Source organism: Lepidochelys olivacea, assembly GCF_965140295.1.
Source record: "Lepidochelys olivacea isolate rLepOli2 genome assembly, chromosome: 1".
In the NCBI taxonomy this organism is placed as follows: domain Eukaryota; kingdom Metazoa; phylum Chordata; order Testudines; family Cheloniidae; genus Lepidochelys; species Lepidochelys olivacea.
This window is the reverse complement of record NC_140411.1, coordinates 7,913,670-7,936,260: the sequence shown is the minus strand read 5'-3', so window position 1 is coordinate 7,936,260 and position 22,591 is coordinate 7,913,670. Positions and strand designations below refer to the sequence as shown.

Sequence of the window (22,591 nt, the reverse complement as noted above, 5' to 3'; positions counted from 1 at the left end):
AAAGCCCTTTCCTCTGCCCCATCTCTTCTCCAAAGACCACACCTCTCCTATTCCCCTTTACCCAAGACTCTGCCCCCTTTGCCAGAGTCACACCTTGCTTAGAGTTGCACAGGGAACCAGAGCCACTGTGAGGTGCCCTACACCCTCTACATTTTATCCCCCAGGATGTACAAGTCAGGGAATGTGGAGAGTCTTGGGCTCCCCACAGCAACCTTTGCAGCCAGGGCAGCTCTTGAAATGGCCCGACTCTGGCCTGGCTCAGAGGCAGAACCTTGGGGAAAATGGAGGAGCAAGAGGGTGGGCTTTGTGAGAAGATATAGGTCAGAGGATAGGGCTTCAGGGGAAAAAGGAGAGTAGGGTCTGAACCAATGCTGACTGCAGTAATCAGGACCGTGGGGGTGATCCTGAGTGCAGGAGAAGGCTGGGGCTGGAGGGTAAGAGACCTTGTGTTTTGGAGAAGACTAAATAAATGCAACCCCACAAAGAGGGCTCTTGTTTTAAGTATCCGAGGCCGACAGTAAGTGATTGCAAGGACCATAGAGGGATAGACAGGGTTCCTTCAGGGCCACCTCAGACCCCAAGAGGCACTCTGGGATGTTTCCATCCTCAGGGCTTGGCCATAGTGGGCTGTGCTCTTCGAAGTTGTTACCAAAGGGCAGATGTCATCCCAGGCACTAGGCTGCTCTAAACTCTGCTGAGGGAGGGAGAAAACAGGCCAGTGAATAAAACCCCTGTAACTGGCCCATGGCCATCCACACTCTATACAGCGCAGCGGGGAGGTCTGCTGGTGCAGCAGAGAATGCAACCAGGCTTGTCACCACTCAGGTGTCTGGAAGGCTGGTCCTGTTGTCTGGGCACGGCTCTGCAACTCTAGACAGCTGCGTTTGATTCCCAGGCCATGCGTGACTGTGGACAAGCTATTGCATATCTCTGCACAGGTGGATAATAGCCTTGCCCTGCCTCCCAGCGGTGGTGGGAGGATAAATACATTCGATGCAGTTTGATACTCTGAGACCCTAAGATCAGGGTGGTGTCAGGGTTCCACAGAGCAACACCTCTGACATTTGTCTATAAAAGGCCTCTTACCTCAGCCTCCTGTGACAGCTGGCTTCTGGGAAGCCCCATGACTCCAGCCCCTTAGTGTCTGTGGCAGATGTGGGGGTGACAGTGAAGGTTAAGTAGTGGATTTCTGAGGGAAATGTTGGAGTGTCGTAGGGAGGTTCAGCACAGTCACAGAACCAGTGATTGTAAGCCATTGAGGCTAAATGGGTCTCACTACCAAACTATGGATCAATGGCCTCGGGGGCCTCCTCTTTGATTGTCTGGTTGAGAGAAAGCAGTCTGAGGGCAAAGGTCAGCTTCACACCTAGGCCCTGTAACACAGATGAGGATGAGCACTATGGTGGCTGCGCCTAGGCTCACACAGGTTTCAGCAAAGGTTGCTTCCAACCGAAAAGGAAGACAGATGGGACGATGCTCTAAGAGCCACAGGGAAACTAGGCTGGGTCCCAAGAGCTTCTTGTCTTCCCAAAAGAATGTAAGTTGGGCCAGTTCTGTTTGCTACTAAAGCTCCTCATTTCAAGGAGGCTGGGAGTGACTGTATAGCTCTGGTCACAAGTAAGAGTGTCAAGTGTCCATTCAGTGCTGCTGGGTGATAAGCTTTTATCATCGATGGGATGTTGTTCCCAGCTCACACAGTGGGACAATTAAAAACATCAGGATCCAAGAACAGCCATAGTGGGTCAGACAAATGTTCCATCTAACCCAGTGTCCTGTCTTCCAATAGTGGCCAATGCCAGGTGCCCCAGAGGGAATGAACGGAACAGGGAATCATCAAGTGATCCTTCTCCTGTCGTCCATTGCCATCTTCTGGGAAACATAAGCGAGATATACCATCCCTGCCCATCCTGGCTAATAGGCATTGAAGGACCTCTCCTCCACTAATTTACCTAGTTCTTTTTTGATCCCTGTTATAATCATGGCCTTCACTAAATCCTCTGGCAAGGAGTTCCATAGGGTGGCTGCGTTGTATAAAGAGATACTTCCTTTTGTTGTTTTAAACCTGCTGCCTATTAGTTTCATTTGGTGACCCTAGTTCTTGTGTTATGAGAAGGAGTAAATAACATATCCCTGTGCACTTTCTCCACACCTGTTATTATTACATTGTGAGATTCCTCTCATGACAGGAAAGGATCTTGTTTACAGGGTAAAGAGAACATATATCCTTGTTTCACTGTTACAGTCTTGAGTCTTCTAGGCCAGTATATATTCTTGTTGAGTGATTGTAAACATTCAGAATAGCAACTTTCTTCAGTTGCATCCAAAATAGAAATTCACTCAAGAGAATAAATGATAGTTTTCTAGAAGTTAAGGAAAGAAGGGACCATTAGATTATCGAATCTGACCTCCTGGAGACTTTCTCCCAGTTTACTCCCATATTAAGCCCAATGACTTGTATCTGACTAAAGTATCACTTCTGTTTCTCTAAAGCGTATCTTTTAGGAAGGCATGTAATATTGGTTTGGAGACATCAGGAGAATCCACAACGTCCTTTGAGAGTTTGTTCCCCTGGTTAATGACAACACAGTCAAAAATATGTGTGCCAGTGTGCTGCAGGAGTGAACAAAGCAAATGAGACCCTAGAATGTGTGAGGCGAGATAGGGAAGTAGTAGTTTCCTTATAACAGACACTGGTCAGACTTCCTCTGGCAAACTATGTAAAATTCTGGTCATGCGTATTACAGAAAGACGAATTCAGACTGGAACAGGTGCAAAGAAGGGCTCCTAGGATGGTCAGGGCAATGGAGGTCCCAGCTTTTGGAGGAGACTGGAAGAATTTGGCTGGTTCAGCATAAGACAATGCGGGCTGCATGGGGATCAGATTGCTCTATAAATACATCGGGTCGGGGAAGGGGGAAACACCAGGAAGGGAGCCAAGCTCCTGAAGCTAAAGGACACCATTGGTACAAGAACAAATGAGAAGAAACTGGCCAAAAGCAAACTGAGGCTGGAAATGAGAAGTTGGTTTCTGAGCATTAGAGTAGGGAGGTTCTGAAACTGCTGCCCAACAGAAAGGTGGGGAAACAACGTTTGAAGATAGAGTTTGACAGGTTTATGCACTGGGTGATATGTCAGGCTCGCCTGCCATAAAAGGGGACTGGGCTCATTGACCCAGGAGGTCCCTTCCAGTCTCATGTCCCTATGGATCACATTAGCCCATTCTGAGTCCCACTTGGAGCTCCTGTGGAATTGCTTGTCCACTAAGACCCTGCTCTGTGCCCTGGCCAATGGATCTGTCCCTCAGGAGATTCAGGAGAAAGCATGACTCAGCCTTATTGTCTGGAAAAGGAATTGTTCTTGGGTTCCTGTTTAGTGTTGTCACAGGAGTGTAATTGCATGAGTTTCTGGCAATCGCAGCATGCTGAGCTGCCAGCTGCCCCCACTCAGTCACTTGCCCCAGAGAGGAAGGATGGTTCAGGGTTAAAGTGCGAACCTGGGGCTACTAAGAAGTGGCTTCAGTTCCATGCTCTTCCAAAGACTTCTTCTGTGACTTTGGGCAACTCACTTAGTCCATCTGGTCCTCTGCAATATGAGTTTTAATCCGGCTCAATGTAAAGGTGTACATCTAGGAAGAAGGGATGCTAGCCATCCCTATTAGATGGGGGTTTCATAAATGGGAAGCAGTGATCCTCAAAAAGACTTGGAGGGTCACAGTGGTTAATCAGCTGAACATGAGCTCCTAGTGTGACACTAAGAATGAAAAAACTAGTGCAATCCAGGATGTACAAGCAAGGGAATCTCGAGTTTGAGCAAAGGTTATTTTTCCTCTATATTTGGCACTGGTGCAACCACTGCTGTAATGTTGTGTCCAGTTCATTTGTCTACAGTTCAAGAAAGACATTGATAAATTGAAGACAGTTCAGAGAAGAACCATGAGAATGAACTGAAAGCAATGGCAGACAATTGTTTCACGCCTTTTTTCCTGAGTTACCTGTGCAGACGCCAGACTACGGCAAGCATGGAGCCCACTCAGATCACTTTGGCAATTAGGAGCACATTAAACACCACGTGCATTATTCAGCAGTATATGCAGCACCAGAACCTGCAAAGCGAAACCGGGCGAATAGGTGACGTCAGCACGGTGACGAGAGTGTTGCGGACATGGACACAGACTTCTCTCAAAGCATGGGTCCTGGCAATGCAGTCATCACAGTGCTAATGGGGCAGGTTCATGCTGTGGAACGCCGATTCTGGGCCTGGGAAACAAGCACAGAGTGGTGGGACCGCATGGGTTTGCAGGTCTGGGAAGATTCCCAGTGGCTATGAAACTTTTGCATGCGTAAGGCACTTTCATGGAACTTTGTGACTTGCTTTCCCCTGCCCGGAAGTGCATGAATACCAAGATGAGAGCAGCCCTCACGGTTGAGAAGCGAGTGGCAATAGCCCTGTGGAAACTTGCAACGCCAGACAGCTACCGGTCAGTTGGGAATCAATTTGGAGTGGGCAAATCTACTGTGGAGTCTGCTATGATGCAAGTAGACAACAAATCAAAGATCTGCTGATATCAAGGGTAGTGACTTTGGCAAATGTGCAGGTCATACTGGATGGCTTTGCTGCAATGGGATTCCCTAACGGTGGTGGGGCTATAGACGGAACCCATATCCCTATCTTGGCACCTGAGCACCAAGCTGGCGAGTACATAAACCGCAAGGGGTACTTTTCAACGGTGCTGTAAGCACTGGTGGATGACAAGGGACGTTTCATCAACATCAACGTGGGATGGCCGGGAAAGGTACATGACGCTCGCATCTTCAGGAACTCTGGTCTGTTTCAAAAATTGCAGGAAGGGACTTTCTTCCCAGACCAGAAAATAACCGTTGGGGATGTTGAAATGCCTATAGTTATCCTTGGGGACCCAGCCTACCCCTTAATGCCCTGGCTCATGAAGCCGTACACAGGCAGCCTGGACAGTAGTCAGGAGCTGTTCAACTACAGCCTGTGAAAGTGCAAAATGGTGGTAGAATGTTTAAAAGCGAGCTGGCGCAGTTTACTGACTGGGTTAGACCTCAGCGAAACCAATCTTCCCACTGTTATTACTGCTTACTGTATGCTCCACAATATCTGTTAGAGTAAGGGGTAGACGTTCATGGTGGAGTGGAAGGTTGAGGCAAATCGCCTAGCCGCTGGTTACGTGCAGCCAGACACCAGGGCGGTTCGAAGAGCACAGGAGGGCACGGTGCACATCAGAGAAGCTTTGAAAACCAGTTTTATGACTGTCCAGGCTGTGGTGTGAAAGTTCTGTTTGTTTCTCCTTGATGAAACCTCCTTGCATTCTTTATTAATTCATCACACAAATAGGGGGATAACTGCCAAGGTAGCCTGGGAGGGGTGGTGGAGGAGGGAAGCACCGGGAGGGGTGGTGGAGGAGGGAAGGACAAGGACACACAGCACTTTAAAAGTTTAAAACTTTAAAACTTATTGAATGCCAGGCTTCTGTTGCTTGGGCAATCCTCTGGGGTGGAGTGGCTGGGTGGCCGGAGGCTCCCTCACCGCATTCTTCGGCATCTGGGTGAGGAGGCTATGGAACTTGGGGAGGAGGGCGGTTGGTTACAGAGGGGCTGTAGTGGCGGTCTGTGCACCTGCTGCCTTTTCTGCAGCTCAGCCATACGCTGGAGCATATTAGTTTGATCCTCCAGCAGCCTCAGCATTGAATCCTGCCTCCTCTCGTCATGCTGCCACCATCTTTCAGCTTCAGCCCTCTCTTCAGGCAGCCACTTACTCTCCTCAGCCCACCATCTCTCCTCCTGGTCATATTGTGCTTTCCTGCACTCTGACATCGTCTGCCTCCATGCATTCGTCTGTGCTCTGTCAGTGTGGGAGGACAGCATGAGCTCAGAGAACATTTCATCACAAGTGTGTTTTTTCACCTTCTACTCTTCACTAGCCTCTGGGAAGGAGAAGATCCTGTGAACCCTGAAACACATGCAGATGGTGGAGAAAAAAAAGGGACAGTGGTATTTAAAAAGACACATTTTATAGAACAAGGGGTACACTCTTTCAGGGTAAACCTTGCTGTTAACATTACATGCACAGCACATGTGCTTCCGTTCCAAGGTCGCATTTTGCCTCCCACCAGTGCGTGGCTAGCCGCTTCCCCTGCCCCCCTCCCCGTGGCTAACAGCAGGGAACATTTATGTTCAGCCACAGGCAAACAGCCCAGCAGGAACGGGCACCTCTGAATGTCCCCTTAAGAAAAGCACCATATTTCAACCAGGTGACCATGAATGATATCACTCTCCAGAGGGTAACAAAGAGAGATAAAGAACGGATTTTGTTTGAATGCCAGCAAACATACCCTGCAATGCTTTGTTCTACAATGATTCCCAAGTAGGTGCTACTGGCTTGGTGTGGTAAAGTGTCCTACGATGGTGGACGGAATAAGGCTGCCCTCCCCAGAAACTTTTGCAAAGGCTTTGGGAGTACATCCAGGAGAGCCGCAAAGGCCAGGGCAAATTAATCATTAAACATGCTTGCTTTTAAACCATGTATAGTAGTTTAAAAGGTACACTAACCAGAGGTCCCTTCTGTGCCTGGCGGGTCTGGGAGGCAGCCTTGGGTGGGTTCTGGGGCTACTGGCTCCAGGTCCAGGGTGAGAAACTGTTCCTGGCTGTTGGGAAAACTGGTTTCTCCGCTTGCTTGCTGTGAGCTATCTACAACTTCATCATCATCATCATCTTTCTTGTCCCCAAAACCTGATTTTGTGTTGCCTCCATCTCCTTTGAAGGAGTCAAACAACAAGGCTGGGGTAGTGGTGTCTGAACCCCCTAAAATGGCATGCAGCTCATCATAGAAGTGGCATGTTTGGGGCTCTGACCCTGAGCGGCCGTTTGCCTCTCTGGTTTTCTGGTAGGCTTGCCTCAGCTCCTTAAGTTTCACGCGGCACTGCTTCGGGCCCTTGTTATATCTTCTGTCCTTCATGCCCTGGGAGATTTTGACAAATGTTTTGGCGTTTCAAAAACTGGAACGGAGTTCTGATAGCACAGATTCCTCTCCCGATACAGCAATCAGATCCCGTACCTCCCATTCAATCCATGTTGGAGCTCTTTTGCAATTCTGGGACTCCATCATGGTCACCTCTGCTGATGAGCTCTGTACTCACACGCAGCTTGCCATGCTGTCCAAACCAGAAATTGAAATTCAAATGTTTGCGGGCCTTTTCCTGTCTACCTGGCCAGTGCATCAGAGTTGAGAGTGCTGTCCAGAGCGGACACAATGGAGCACTCTGGGATAGCTCCCGGAGGCCAATGCCGTCTAATTGCATCCACAATACCCCAAATTCGACCCAGCAAGGCCGATTTCAGCACTAATCCCCTTGTCAGTGTCGGACTAAGGAAATCAATTTTAAGAGCCCTTTAAGTGGAAAAAAAGGGCTTCATTGTGTGGACGGTGCAGGGTTAAATCGAATTAATGCTGCTAAATTTGACGTCAAATCCTAGTTTAGACCAGGGCTTAGAGTGATAGACTGAAGGAGCTCAATGTATTTAGCATCAGGAAGAGTAGGTTAAGGGGTGATTTAATCACCATCTGTAAGTGCCTGCATGTGGACCATATATTTAACATTGGGCTCTTCAATCTACCAGAAAAAGTTATAACAGGGTCCAGTGGCTGGAAGTCGAAGCTAGACACATTCAAACTGGAACTAAGGTGTAATATTTTCTAACAATGAGAGTAGTTAAGCATTGGATGAATTTACCGAGGGCCGTAGTAGATTTGCCGTCACTGACAATTGTTACATCAAGTCAGGATGTAGTTCTAACAGCACTGCTCTAGAGCTTATTTTGGTGCAGGTCTCTGCCATGTGCTGTAAAGGCGGTCAGACTACAAGATAGCAGTGGTGCCTTCTGGCTTTGGGATCTGCCCAGTGGTGTTTGTAGCTCTGCCCTGCCGCACGGGGTGTTGTACTGATAAATATGTCACAGATTGACAGGCGCTCGGATGCTACGATAATTGGGGCTGGAGTTAAGAGCTTTAGAGAGATTTCAGCTCTATGCCTCTTAAGGACGATTTGGAGTATTGGGTGGAGAACCTGAACTCTTCCCAACACCCCGTGGTGATGAAGCCTGTCATTAGCACAGCGCCTTTTGATGAGGGAGATCTGGGCCCCTCCTGCAGCTCGGCAGTAAGAGGGAGAATCAGGACGTGGTTTCAGAGAGTGAAGGATGTGGAGAGTGTTGCCTGGGCAAACAGAGCCCTGCTGGGCTGCCCCTCACTTTGTTCTTGACCCCCACCTGCTCCATGATCAGTGAGAGCCGCTCTAGTGCTGGTGATAGACCTCACACTCTGCATCCAAATTTCCATTATCACCCAGTTTGGGGGTAGCTGGATCAGGGGGAAGGGGTTGTTTGGGTCCAACAGAGAGTTGTAGCTGGATTTGGGTCATGCCTCTTTCTATTCAGAATGTACATAGCCTTGCTTACCCAGTGTTTGTATGTCTCATGGCTGAATCATAGAATCATAGAATATCAGGGTTGGAAGGGACCCCTGAAGGTCATCTAGTAGAACCCCCTGCTCGAAGGAGGACCAATTGCCAGTTAAATCATCCCAGCCAGGGCTTTGTCAAGCCTGACCTTAAAAACCTCTAAGGAAGGAGATTCTACCACCTTCCTAGGTAACACATTCCAGTGTTTCACCACCCTCTTAGTGAAAAAGTTTTTCCTAATATCCAGTCTAAACCTCCCCCACTGCAACTTGAGACCATTACTCCTCGTTCTGTCATCTGCTACCATTGAGAACAGTCTAGAGCCATCCTCTTTGGAACCCCCTTTCAGGTAGTTGAAAGCAGCTATCAAATCCCCCCTTATTCTTCTCTTCTGCAGGCTAAACAATCCCAGCTCCCTCAGCCTCTCCTCATAAGTCATGTGTTCCAGACCCCTAATCATTTTTGTTGCCCTTCGCTGGACTCTCTCCAATTTATCCACATCCTTCTTGTAGTGTGGGGCCCAAAACTGGACACAGTAGTCCAGATGAGGCCTCACCAATGTCGAATACAGGGGAACGATCACGTCCCTCGATCTGCTCACTATGCCCCTACTTATACATCCCAAAATGCCATTGGCCTTCTTGGCAACAAGGGCACACTGCTGACTCATATCCAGCTTCTCGTCCACTGTCACCCCTAGGTCCTTTTCCGCAGAACTGCTGCCTAGCCATTCGGTCCCTAGTCTGTAGCAGTGCATTGGATTCTTCCATCCTAAGTGCAGGACCCTGCACTTATCCTTATTGAACCTCATCAGATTTCTTTTGGCCCAATCCTCCAATTTGTCTAGGTCCTTCTGTATCCTATCCCTCCCCTCCAGCGTATCTACCACTCCTCCCAGTTTAGTATCATCCGCAAATTTGCTGAGAGTGCAATCCACACCATCCTCCAGATCATTTATGAAGATATTGAACAAAACCGGCCCCAGGACCAACCCTTGGGGCACTCCACTTGATACCGGCTGCCAACTAGACATGGAGCCATTGATCATTACCCGTTGAGGCCGACAATCTATCCAGCTTTCTACCCACCTTATAGTGCATTCATCCAGCCCATACTTCCTTAACTTGCTGACAAGAATACTATGGGAGACCGTGTCAAAAGCTTTGCTAAAGTCAAGAAACAATACATCCACTGCTTTCCCTTCATCCACAGAACCAGTAATCTCATCATAAAAGGCGATTAGATTAGTCAGACATGACCTTCCCTTGGTGAATCCATGCTGGCTGTTCCTGATCACTTTCCTCTCATGCAAGTGCGTCAGGATTGATTCTTTGAGGACCTGCTCCATGATTTTTCCAGGGACTGAGGTGAGGCTGACTGGCCTGTAGTTCCCAGGATCCTCCTTCTTCCCTTTTTTAAAGATTGGCACTACATTAGCCTTTTTCCAGTCATCCGGGACTTCCCCGGTTCGCCACGAGTTTTCAAAGATAATGGCCAATGGCTCTGCAATCACAGCCACCAATTCCTTCAGCACTCTCGGATGCAACTCGTCCGGCCCCATGGACTTGTGCACGTCCAGCTTTTCTAAATAGTCCCTAACCACCTCTATCTCCACAGAGGGCTGGCCATCTCTTCCCCATTTTGTGAAGAAGGGGAGAGACTGAGTTGTGTATCAGGTACCAAGTGGCTCTGCGAGCTAGTCACTGTTATGTCTGGAGGTCTGTGGCGTAACGGTGCTCTCATAACTATACTTCTAAATCTCATTATTTTGAACCATGTGATGATTTTCTGGGGTGTGGCTCATAGTTTTTGAATTGGGCTCAGCAATACTGCGCAAGAAGTTCAAAAAATGTGAAGGGAAACTAGGAAAAGTCATAAAAATTAGGAACAATTTTTTAAATTACCTCAGAAGCAGGAAGCCTGCTAAAGAATGAGTGGGGCCACTGGATGACTGAGGTGCTCAAGGAACACTCAAGGAAGATGAGGCCATTGTGGAGAGGCTAAATGAATTATTTGCATTGGTGTTCACTGCAGAGGATGTGAGGGAGTTTCCCACACCTGAGTCCCTCTTTTTAGGAAACAAATTGAGTCCCACATCGAGGGGTCAGTAAAGGAGGTTGTGACACTACATCCCATATGATGATAGTGGTATGATTATGACATGATTATGACATAATTATGTTGCATTTGGTATAAGATATGTCTTGTGATGTGTCACTGGAAAAGTTAGGATTTGCTGAATATTATTACCCTATTTGTGTGCATGTTTCATTTTTGTACCTGAAGTTATCAACATGGACTATATATCTGTATTTCAAATACCCCCCCCCACCAGGTATTAATACATAATCTGGGTTAATTAATAAGTTAACAGTGGATTTATGAAATACCAAAAGTAGGATTTACGTGGTTCCAAGTAATAACAGAGAGAACAATGTGAATTACCAAGCAAAATATAATAAAGCACGCAAGTCTAAACCTAGTACAATAAGAAAATGATTAAGGATGAAATCTCAACCTCAGAGATATTCCAGTAAGTTTCTTTGACAGACTCGCCTCCTTCTAGTCTGGGTCCAGCAATCACTCACACCCCTCTGGTTCCTGTCCTTTGTTGCAGTTTCTTTCAGTTATTCTTTTGGGGGTGTAAAGGCTATCTCTTGAGCCAGCTGAAGACAAAATGGAGTGGTCTCCCCCAGGCTTAAATAGATTTTCTCTCATGGGTGGAAACCCCTTCTCTCTCCTATGCAGAATCCAGCTAAAACCTGCAGTTTTCGAGTGAAATGGGCAAGTCACATGTCCATGCATGACTCAGAACTTTACAGGTGGCAGCCATTGTACACATGCTACTTTGAACGTCACAAGTAGACTTCTTATGTGGATTGGAGTCTTCCAAGGTTCCATTGTCAATTAAGTGTTTCTTGATTGGGCTCTTGCAAATTCCTTTCTTAAGAAGCTGACCAAATGCCTTACGAAGGCTACTTAAAATCAAACAAGTACACAGCCACTATTCATAACTTCAAACACAATAATGACACATGCATACAAATAGGATGATTATATTCAGGAGATCACAACCTTTACAGGGATATGTTTCATGTCATAGGTAGAACCAAACATATTCCAGTTATGTCATATTTACATTCATGAGCATATTTCCAGAAAGCATTATAGGGTGCAACATCAGAATGATAGGTTTCAGAGTAGCAGCCTTGTTAGTCTGCATTTGCAAAAAGAAAAGGAGTACTTGCGGCACCTTAGAGCCTAACCAATTTATTTGAGCATAAGCTTTCATGAGCTACAGCTCACGTGAGCTGCAGCTCATGAAAGCTTATGCTCAAATAAATTGGTTAGGCTCTAATGTGCCACAAATACTCCTTTTCTTTTAAGGTCAGAATGGTGTCACCAGGCACTGTGGGATACATACTCACAATGCATCGCCCCCGACAATGGTGCCCCAAATGTGGACACAATCTGTTGACAGAGGGAGCAAATGTAGACTCGCTTTGGTTACTTTGCTTTTGTCAATTTTTTCATGTCGACATAAGTTTCATTGACAAAACTGGGCAGTGCAGAAAAGCCCTTTGTAAATGCTGCTGACTGCCTTGGTCTCCATCCCGCAGTGAGCTGTCCTTCCTCAACAGCCCCTCTCCCATTGCTCCAGGCCTTAAACACTGTCTGAACCTCTCTCTACAGACTGGAGATCAGTAGCTCATGTCGTCTCAGATGTAAGGGTCCAACAAGGAATAGGTGGCACATGTTTTTCATCTCCCAGGTCATCAGCATGGGAGCCAGCATTGACCTTTCACTTGACGAACACTCTGATTATCCTCCCACGAAGGTGTTTGCTTGTCACACTGTACACGATTGGGTTGATCAGGGGCGGGACGAGGAGGTAGATGTAGCCCAGGACAATCTGTAGTAAGGGAAAAGAGCCCTTCCCCAATCTGTGTATCAAAGCTAAGCCAACATCTGGTGTGTAGAAGAGCAGGACGGCACAGAGGTGGGAGACGCAGGTGTTCAGGGCCCTGAGGCACTCCGTGTGGGATGCAACACTCAGCACCGTTTTGAGGATCATCACATAAGAGAGGAAGATGGGCAGTGAATCCAACCCCACCGTGGAGACTGTAAGAAACAAGCCATAGATGTAGTTGACTGTGATATCCGAACAAGCCAGCTTCATGACATCCTGGTGCAGGCAGTAGGAATGGGAGAGGATATTGACTCGATAGTATTGGAACCGTTTCAGGAGAAAGGGGAATGGGAATGATACGGCCACCCCTCTTAGGACGCATACCAGTCCCATCTTGAATATTCTCGGCAGGGTTAAGATGGAAGCATATCTCAGTGGGTTAGAGATTGCGATAAAGCGGTCTAACGCCATCAACAAGAGTATGGAGGATTCAATCATTGCAAATGAGTGGATGAAGAACAGCTGGGCAAAACAGGCATCGAGGCTGATCTCCCTAGAGTTAAACAAGTATATACCCAGTATTGTTGGTATGGTGGATATCGATAAGCCAAGATCTGTGACTGCCAACATAGAAAGGAAAATGTACACGGGCTCATGAAGGCTTGGATTTATTTTTATAATGAACAGAATGGTTGAATTTCCCAATATTGAAAAAACATAAATGAAGCAGAAGGGGATAGAGATCCAGAGATGGACCTCTTCCTGCCCAGGTATCCCGGTGAGAAGGAACATTGCAGAATTGAGTTTGGTGTCATTGACAGCTGACATAATGTACAGGACAGGTCCCAAGAGTTTTGGACTTTCCTTCCTGAAAGGAAAAAGTACAGGTGACAAAGTGATATTTAATGAGACATCATTCTGCTCTCTGTGCAAACCTAGAGTCTCCCAGGAGCTCAAGGAAGATCAGCAAAAACATAGTCTTGGATTTACACCATGGTGGAGAAGATAGGCACTGCCAGACTGGACCTGCAGTCCATCTAGCTCAGTATCCAGTGACCAGTTCTCGGTGCTTCAGTGGAAGGTGGAAGAAGCCCTATAATAGGCAGCTATGAGACAACCTGCTCCCAGGAAATGTTTCCCTCGACACCCACAAGTAAGACATATTTTGTGGTATAAATCAGGAAGGTTGTGTGCCCTTCCAAGACTTTTTAAAACAATCCTCAACACTGGAATTGTATATTCTTGTTACCCATATACACACCCAGTCACTCTTTGAAAGGGTCTAAGCTCTTCGCCCCACTGATATCTTGTGGCTTTGAGTTCTGCAGCCTACTTGAATGCTGTTATTTTACAATTGTGACCTTCGCAGAGACACCCTTTCTGGCTCTTAACTTCTGAGTGTGGCCCATTGTATCATGACATTTGTGTAAACACATGGAAAGTGCATGGTGAAAAAGGTCATTGTATTTATCTGCCCTGCATAGAAGCCATTCATAAACGTGTTTCATTGCCTCATTATCTATCTATCTATATCTATATCTATATCTATATATATGTAAGCAGAGTCAGAATGAGCTCTACCCTGACATCTGGTGGCGAGTCATGGTGTGTTGTGGAAAAGAACTTCAGTGGCTGATCTCATTTGCATAGGCACACCCACCCTGCCTAGTGGTCACTTTGGCTGCTCTAAGAGCCCCAGTTTCTCTGTTATTGGGGCAGGAATAAACTGTTATTATCCTGATTATGTGAATCAAGGACAGTGGAACTGTACTTGGCCTTTTGTTATGATGGAATGACTCACCATCAACTAAGCAGCACTCGCTAGACAAGGGTCATGGGTTCCAAAACCCAGTGACTGGAGAGAGGATTGGGACAGGTGTTAATACTTGGTTGTATGGGTCTTTGTAGTGAGGGTATTACATGCTGATTGTGCCTCCTTTTCTTTCTATTGTAGACTATCAGAGCTAATTATGATTCTATTAGGAGTCTAGTTACAGGCTGTTAAGCTGAATTCGTTTTGGACTAATGGTGTACAAGCATTGAGGTTCCCCTACTACAAGCTGAAACCACAAAAGAGCTAAACTTACAAAGAGCTGAAATCACTGAGCGTTGTGTTAAGTAGTGGGGGAGCCTGAAAATATATCGCAAAGCAGTTTGTGGGACGGCTGGTTGGCAGAGGAGAGCGGCTGGTGGAGCAGAGCAGTTTGTTGGATGTCTGGAGCAGCTCATGGGGGTGGCTGGCAGAGCAGAGCCCCATGGAGAGGTGGGGCAATCAGCTTTGGACTACTTAAGGTGCCTCTTAACCCCCCTCCCACCCACGTCTCCACCCAGGTTGGGAGGTAAAACTCTGCAGATAAACATTCAAACTCTGGGACTGCCCTCACCAGGGACAGAGACTTTTGGGTTCTTGGACTTTTGGGACTTTGGGTGATTTTGGGTTGCTGGACTCAAGAACCAAAGGGAAAGGACACGCCCCAATTTGCTTGGGGTGGGTTTTTTGTTCATGGGTTGTGTTATGAATCCTATTGGTGGTGTTTCCCCAACATAATGCCACTTTATTTCTCTCTGTTATTAAAAGGCTTTTTGATACACTCAGACTCTGTGCTTGCTAGAGGGGGTGGTATATATTTGTCCCAGGTCACTGGGTGGGGCTTGAGCCGGTTTTGCATTGTGTTATTGGAATGGAACCCCTAGATACTGAACCTGGCCCTTGTTGCTGCCAACTCTGATTGGCAGAAGGGTGACATTATATATAATTTTTTTTTACCTCCTGAGAGTCCAAATTATGCCACTGTCTCATAAGGTACATGGGATAAATTCTTAGGGCCAGGTTCTTAATTCAATAATAGAGACTTCAACTGCATCATTCCAGATTTAAATGTGTAAATTTGATCAGAACTGGGATCTATTAACTTTCCCTTACCAAATGCTCCTGGTGATACAATGTGAGCCCTAAGAATCCCTCCAAGAGAAGCTGAAGTGTTTTGCCTGAATAGTGTTGCCTGAATCCAGAGATTTGGATCATCCTACAGCCTTCTCTTAATCCTCATAGGACCTGCATCCTCTCCCCATGCAAGGGATTGTAGTTATCTGGCAAGTTATAAGCTAACATGGACAGTTACTTCAGCTGGATGGGGGAGGAGTTGGCGTCACCCACGTCTGACGCCGTGCAAACACTAGGTTTCCTCTCATATCCAGTCGAGTGTCCAAGTTACTTCTGCCATGCTCATGTAAGAGGTGATATTTGTAAATTTCATACAACCCCTATAACACTCCTCTTTCCTGCACCTCAGCTCTCTACTGCTGGAACAGAGATTTGCAGAGGGATTGTGTTCATGACCCTGAATGTAAGTGTTAGAAACATCTTTTGGTCAGTTACCAGGAGACACTGTCAGACAACTGTTCACTGAACAAAGAGTCCATAGCAGAAACCCATTGCAAACAGTATGTGGAGTATTTCCAAAATACTTTCTAAAGCAAAAGCCATTAAGCAGTATAGTTTCCACTACTCTTTCCTGTAGAGATTCCAACAACTCTACTGCTGGCTTTCAATACACAGGAATGTCATGAAAGTTTGATTTGTAATATTTGTATTACAATGAGAAGTTTTGGCATAACATTTACACATCTGTACTTTCATACACACAATGTTTCACGAGGAGGGTGGTAAAGCAGTGGCATGAGTTACCTAGCGAGGTGATGGAATCTCCTTCCTTAGAGGTTTTAAAGGTCAGGCTTGACAAAGCCTTGGCTGGCATGATATAGTTGGGGATTGGTCCTGCTTTGAGGAGGGGATTGGACTAGATGACCTCCTGAGGTCTCTTCCAACCCTAATATTCATTGATTTCTCAGGATACAGTGGGACTTAAAATGGAGCGTCTGTCATCTGGATTTCTTCAGAATCTGAAAAGATCGCAGTGTCTCAACCCTCATTCAGTCGCTTGTCAGCAAACAAAAGTCTAGTAGCTCCCCTGTCCCTAGGTTAATAGCTGACTGGGTCTCTTCAGGTTCTGTTTTGTCAGTCTGCAGCCTGTGCACGGAGAATCTGCAGCTCTGAATTCCTGCATTCACAATTGAGCCAAAGAGTAAAATCTTTGAAAATGGCACTAGGAAACCAGAGAGAGGACAGAGATGCCGGGAGCCCTGTAACTCTATGGGGTTTCTACAGGGCAGAGATTCTAGAAACAGCCATTCAGGAAACAGACATACACCCTATCGGACCTGTTACCACAGAGCAACGCAGCTCTGAATTCCGGCGTTCACTATCGAGCCAGACAATAAAACCTTTCAAAATGCATTTGCTGAATAAAATTCCAGGAGCAAAGAAACCTGAGGTGATTTGGGAACTAGTCACTGATAATCGGTGGGATCTCCTCTCGCTCAGTCACTGATCGAGATCAGTCAGGATCGGGCCCAGAGCACATGGCACTTCTAGAAATAGCATCCACTGAGAAATCCTGATGCGGTGCATGGGAATTGTCATAGTCTGAGCTCACCGTGAATGTCAGATTTCTGTGTAGCTTGAAGAGCCCACCATGGAGCACGGTTCCCAAGCTGCCTAACGCTGCCTGTCTTCCAAATCCCTCACTGAGTCACCCGACAGCCCCGCTGTGTCCTCTGCCACTGCACAGAACATCTGCCAATGGAAACAGCTTCCAGCCTTTCCCCTCCACTTCACGTTTTAAAGATAGTGAAACCTGCCAACGTACCCAGTTCCTGCTAGAAGGGAGCCGCTGACACCTGAGGTCTTCACCCTAAAGGACAAGGAGTCATCGGAGTGTTTGCATCAGCAGCAGGCAGTCTCTGTTCAGAGAGGGAGGCAACTGTCTTTATGAAGCCTGCCGGCACAGTCCCTCGGGGGCCTCTTGGCCATCAGGGAATGTCAGCTGCCTGGCTTTGTACGCACCAGTTTAACCCCTGGCATGAGCAATGGCAAACTGCCGGAGGCCAATTCACAGGAGACGCCCGGTGATGCTGCCCAACTGGACGGCAGCTCCAGCCCTGCCACAGGCTCTATTCCTGGAATCCAGGCTTGTCGTTACCAGTGGGGGACATAGAGTTAGTGGGGTCCCCCATGCGTCGCTTTATCTTTGGGTCCTCCCCTTTGGGACCCAGCCAAGAAAAGAACATTCTCTCTTATCTGCCCCTCCCATTTTTCATTCTGTTTTTCTTCCTCCTCCTCCTCTGTTATAAGTAATAGGAAGTAAATGAAAATAAAGTGAGGTAGCTTGATTGGCGCAGGGAGCGGGTGAGGTACCTTCATTGGTGTGGGAGGGGGTGTGGGTGCAGGGTGAAGGCTCTGGCCTAGGGAAGGGGGTTAGGGTATGGGAGGGGGTGTGGGGAGTCAGGTTCTGGGAAAAAGTTTGGGTGCAGTTTCTAGGCTGAGGCAGGGGGTTGGGGTGTGGGAAAGGGTGTGGGGGTTGGGCTCCGGGAGGTCGTTTGGGTGCGGGGTGCAGTTTCTGGGCTGAGGCAGGGGGTTGGGGTTTGGGAAGGGGTGTGGGGGTTGGGCTCCGGGAGGGCCTTTGGGTGCGGGGTGCAGTTTCTGGGCTGAGGCAGGGGGTTGGGGTGTGGGAGTTGGGCTCTGGGAGGAACTTTGGGTGCAGGCTCTGGCCTAGGGAAGGGGGTTGGGGTGTAGGAAGGGGTGTGGGGGTTGGGCTCCGGGAGGTTGTTTGGGTGCGGGGTGCAGGCTTTGGCCTGGGGCAGAGGGTTGGGGTAAGGGAGGGGTGTGAGGGGTCAGGTTCTGGGAGCATGTTTCAGTGCGTAGTGCAGGCTCTGGCCTGGGGCAGGGAGTTGGGGTATGGGAGCGGTTGTGGGGAGACAGGTTCTGGGAGGAAGTTTGGGTGTGGGTTCTGGGCTGGGGCAGGGGGTTGGAGTGTGGGAGGCCGTGAGGGGGTCAGGCTCTGGGAGGAAGTTTGAGGGGGTCAGGCTCTGGGGAACGGGGTTGTGGTGTGGAATGGGGTGGGGGGCCGGGCTCTGGGAGGAAGTTTGGGTGACGGGTGTGGGTTCTAGGCTGGGCCAGGGCCTCGCGGTGCAGGAGGGGGTCAGGGGCGTAGCACTTACCTCGGGTGGCGCAGCTCCCAAAGTGATTGGTATTCACACCCCTCTGGCAGCAGCTTCTAGGCCGGGCGGGGGGGGAGGGGGCAGTTGGCGGCAGGCGCCACCCCAGTAGCTTCCACTGGCAGATGTTCCTGGCCAATAGGAGCTGTGGAGTTAGCGCTCGGGGTGAGGGCAGCACAGAGTGACACCCCCCCCCCAGGGGCTGGAGGGACATGCCCGCCACTTCTCGGAGTGGGGTAGAGAGAGGGAGGCAGAGTGGGGAGGGAGCTGCCGTCGCCCTTTGTGATATTATTGACATAAACTGTGACCGTATAGATCATTGTTGCAGCCACTGTTATATATTTGCAGCAAATATTGTCCAAAAGTTGACATATGAGGGGTCTATGAAAAGGTTATGATTTGCTGGTTAGGATTATGCTATCTGTATGTGTGTATCATTTTGTAGTTGAAGTTATGAATATTGGCTATGTACTTGTGTCTCAATGTGTCGCATAAGTGAAGCATTTGGTCAGCTTCTTGAGAAGGGACTCTGCAGACTAAGTGCCCAATCAAGAAACACTTAACTCACAATTGACTTTGAGAGACTCCGAAGCACATCTGAGTTTTGCTGGGAACGTTCAAACTATCATGTAAACAATGGCATTGGCCTGCAAAGAACTGAGTCATGCATGGACATGTGACTCCAAACTCCATCTTGCTGCTGTGATTTCCACAGTAAGAACAAAGGGGTGTCCTTCCACATGGCAGAGAATATAAAAGGCCCTGGAAATTCCTCCATTTTGTCTTCAATCCTGCTTCTTGCCTCTGGAGGAACTGTGCTACAAACTGAAGCTCTGAAGAATGGACTGAAAGACCCATCCCAGCTGTGGATGGACTCCAGAGACTTGATGTGAACCTGCAGTTTATTCCATCACTGCTGCAAGCCTGAACCAAGAACTGTCTGTAATTGATTCCATTCAACCAATTTTAGCTCTTATCTATGAATTTCTTTCTTTTTATGCATAAACCTTTAGGTTTTAGATTCGAAAGGATTGGCAACAGCGTGATTTGTGGGTAAGATTTGATTTGCATATTGACCTGGGTCTGGGGCTTGTTCCTTTGGGGTTGGGGGAACCTTTTTTCTTTTACTGGGGCATTGGTTTTCATAACCATTCACCCTCATAATGAGTGGCACTGGAGGTGATACTGGGAAACTGGAGTGTCTAAGTGAATTGCTTGTGTGACTTCTGGTTACGCAGTGGGGTAAAACCAAAGTCTTCTCTGTTTGGCTGGTTTGGCATGCCTTACCTGATGTGCCAAGATGACTTCTGCTCCTGCTTTCCTGCCCTGGCAGCTGAGGGCTTCAGTGCCCTGCCTGGTCTGGTCTGAGCCAAACCTGATAGCCAGCTGCAAACCCAGACCCAGGCCTGAACCACGTCCCCTAACAGCTGGACGCCTAACTGAATGAAGCTTACAGAAGTGTTCCTGCCTTTAACACTCAGATGCCCACCATTTATGATTTTACAGTGTAAACTCATAAATTGTTTGCCCTCTATAACACTGATAGAGAGATATGCACATCTGTTTGCTCCCCGCACCCCAGGTATTAATACATACTCTGGGTTAATTAATAAGTAAAAAGTGATCTTATTAAATACAGAAAGTAGGATTTAAGTGGTTCCAAGTAGTAACAGACAGAACAAAGTGAATTACCAAGCAAAATAAAATAAAATAGGCAAGTCTGTGTCGAATCAAACAGAATACAGACAAAAACCTCAGCAGTTCCCAAAAGCTCTCTTTTACAGACCAGCCTCCTTCTAGTCTGGGTCCAGGAAGCTCTCACAGCCCCTGTAGTTACTGTCCTTTATTCCAGTTTCATTCAAGTATCCTTTGGGGTGGAGACGCTATGTCCTTAGCCAGCTGAATACAAAATGGAGGAGTCTCCCATGGGCTTAACTAGACTTTCTCTTGTGGGTGGAGACCCCCTCCTCTAGCATATGCACAGTCCAGCTCCAAGATGGAGTTCTGGAGTCACCTGGGCCAGTTACATGTCCATGCGTGACTCTCAGTTTTTACAGGCAGTAGCCATTGCCCACATGGCATCTTGAATATCTCCAGGAAGACTTCTTATTTGGACTGGAGCCTTCCAAGATGCATTGTTCCTTAAATGCTTCTTGATTGGGCACTTAACTTTGCGAATTCCTTTCTCCAGGGACTGACCAAATGCTCTACTAAGGTTATTTAGAAATCAAGCCAGTACAAGGCCAATATTGATAACTTGGAATACAGAAATGAGACATGCATACAAATAGGATTAATAGATTCAGTAAATTATTACCTTAACAAAGATATATTACATGGCATACATAGCATAGAATATATTCAAGTTATGTCATATATATTTATAAGCATATTTCCATGAAGCCTTATGGGGGGCACCGTCACACCTCCCACCCTACTTCATGGGTGCACAGAGACGTGCCAGCAGTCGGCTGCTACTGGGCGTGGCATGGGACCACCATCCATAGCATGCAAGCAGGCTGCCTGCCTGAGCCCTGCTACGCCACCAGCCAGGACTTGGGGACACGTTGTTAGATGAGATTTCTCCTGCATTTTGTGAACCCCTCCTGTTGTTGGGGGACCCATGTCACCACACGGTTTGTTCCGTGGTTAATCCACTCCTGGTCATCACTCTTCATATGGTTCCGATTAGTCACATGGCTACCTCGGGGTGTCCAAGTGGCACTGATGATGCTGCCAGAGGTGTGATGGTGCTGAAATAAACTAAAATAGAATAATAATATGGGACCTGATTTCTCCCCGTCAGCCCCCTTTCCTGCATTACAAACCCAGGGTGCAGGCCATGGATGGGAGATTCCACAAGGCTCAGTACAGGGAAATTTCCCTCAGATTGGTCTGTGGAGAGCTTTCCTTCCCTTCTCCCTGAGGAATGAAAAGGAGGACCCAGCCTCCAGGGATCCCCAAAAGTTAGGCACAGATCTCAGTGATCCACTGGTAGACAGGCCCACCCACCACAGTCTCTGGGCCTCCACAACTGCTCTAGGACCCTCTTCAGCTTCCTGCTAGCACAGGTTCATCAGAGATCTGCTACCAGGCCTGTCACAGCAGCCACTGACACAGGATCTGCTGAAGGGGTATGGTACAGGGTGGAGGGGACTGCACAGAGATGGGAGGGCTGGGGAGAGTAGCTGAGGGGCACAGTACCCCAGCCACAGACTGGTCAGGAGGTTCTGACATTTCCATACCCAGAGTGCAGCCCAAGACTCTGTCAGTGCAACCTTCATTGACGTTATAAGGACCAGGCAGATGAAAAGCCTCCAATTTCTCTTGGGGTTCCAGGAAGCTGCAGCTGGGCAGCATCATGGCAGCTGAGCTTTCAGAGAAAAATGATCCTTTTCCTATGAAAACTCCTCCTGAATAAATGGGTGAAAGGGAACATTTCAGTTTGAATCTCAGTTATTTACGGTGTCTGTTTTCCAGCCCAGCATCAGCCTCTGTCCCTTGTGCTATAGGATACACCCCTGGGTGGCAGCACTCCCACATTGGGCAGTCCTTTAGGGTTACCATATTTCCTAAGGAGAAAACAGCAGACACCCAGCTGCTCGCCAGAGGCCACCCCTGTCCCCTCCTGTGCAAGGCTGTCTCCTGTGGCTGGAACCCTGTCTTGTCAGCGGTGGCTGGAACCCTGCCTCCAGCCCTACCCATACGGGGAGCTGGCATCTCCATTCGTCTCCAACGAACATTCCTCTGCTCCCCACCGTTTTGACAGGAACAGACGTTTCTCCTGTTAGTGCTTACGAAGTCAGCAAGAGCATATGGGACAAAAGCCTCTTTTGGAAAAAAAATGTCAGGTCAGCTGTGACAGGACTTAACTAAGGGACTGTACAAGCCAGAATGGGACCAATGGGCACCCTACCACACACTCAAATGTGATATTGCAGAACTACTAACTATGGTTTGGAACCTATCACTTAGCTTCTGTACCAAAAGACTGGAGGGTAGCTAATTTTGATGGCAATTCTTAAAAAGGGCTTCAGGGGTGATCTAAGCAATTACAGGCTGGTAAGACTAATTTCAGAAGTGGGCAAACAGGTTGCAGCAATAGTAAAGAACAAAATTGTCAAACATTTAGGTGAATATAATTT

The 22,591-nt window shown here is 47.7% G+C and overlaps 1 protein-coding gene across 1 annotated transcript; it reads right to left on the bottom strand.

Annotated features, from left to right (window-relative positions):
• Positions 1-12,281: 12,281 nt before the first annotated feature.
• On the bottom strand, positions 12,282-13,217 carry LOC311513694 (olfactory receptor 51G2-like; the record flags this gene model as incomplete). Its single annotated transcript, XM_084615683.1, has 1 exon — positions 12,282-13,217. The coding sequence occupies one exon, from the start codon at positions 13,215-13,217 to the stop codon at positions 12,282-12,284; it is 936 nt and encodes a 311-aa protein (XP_084471809.1).
• Positions 13,218-22,591: the final 9,374 nt, after the last annotated feature.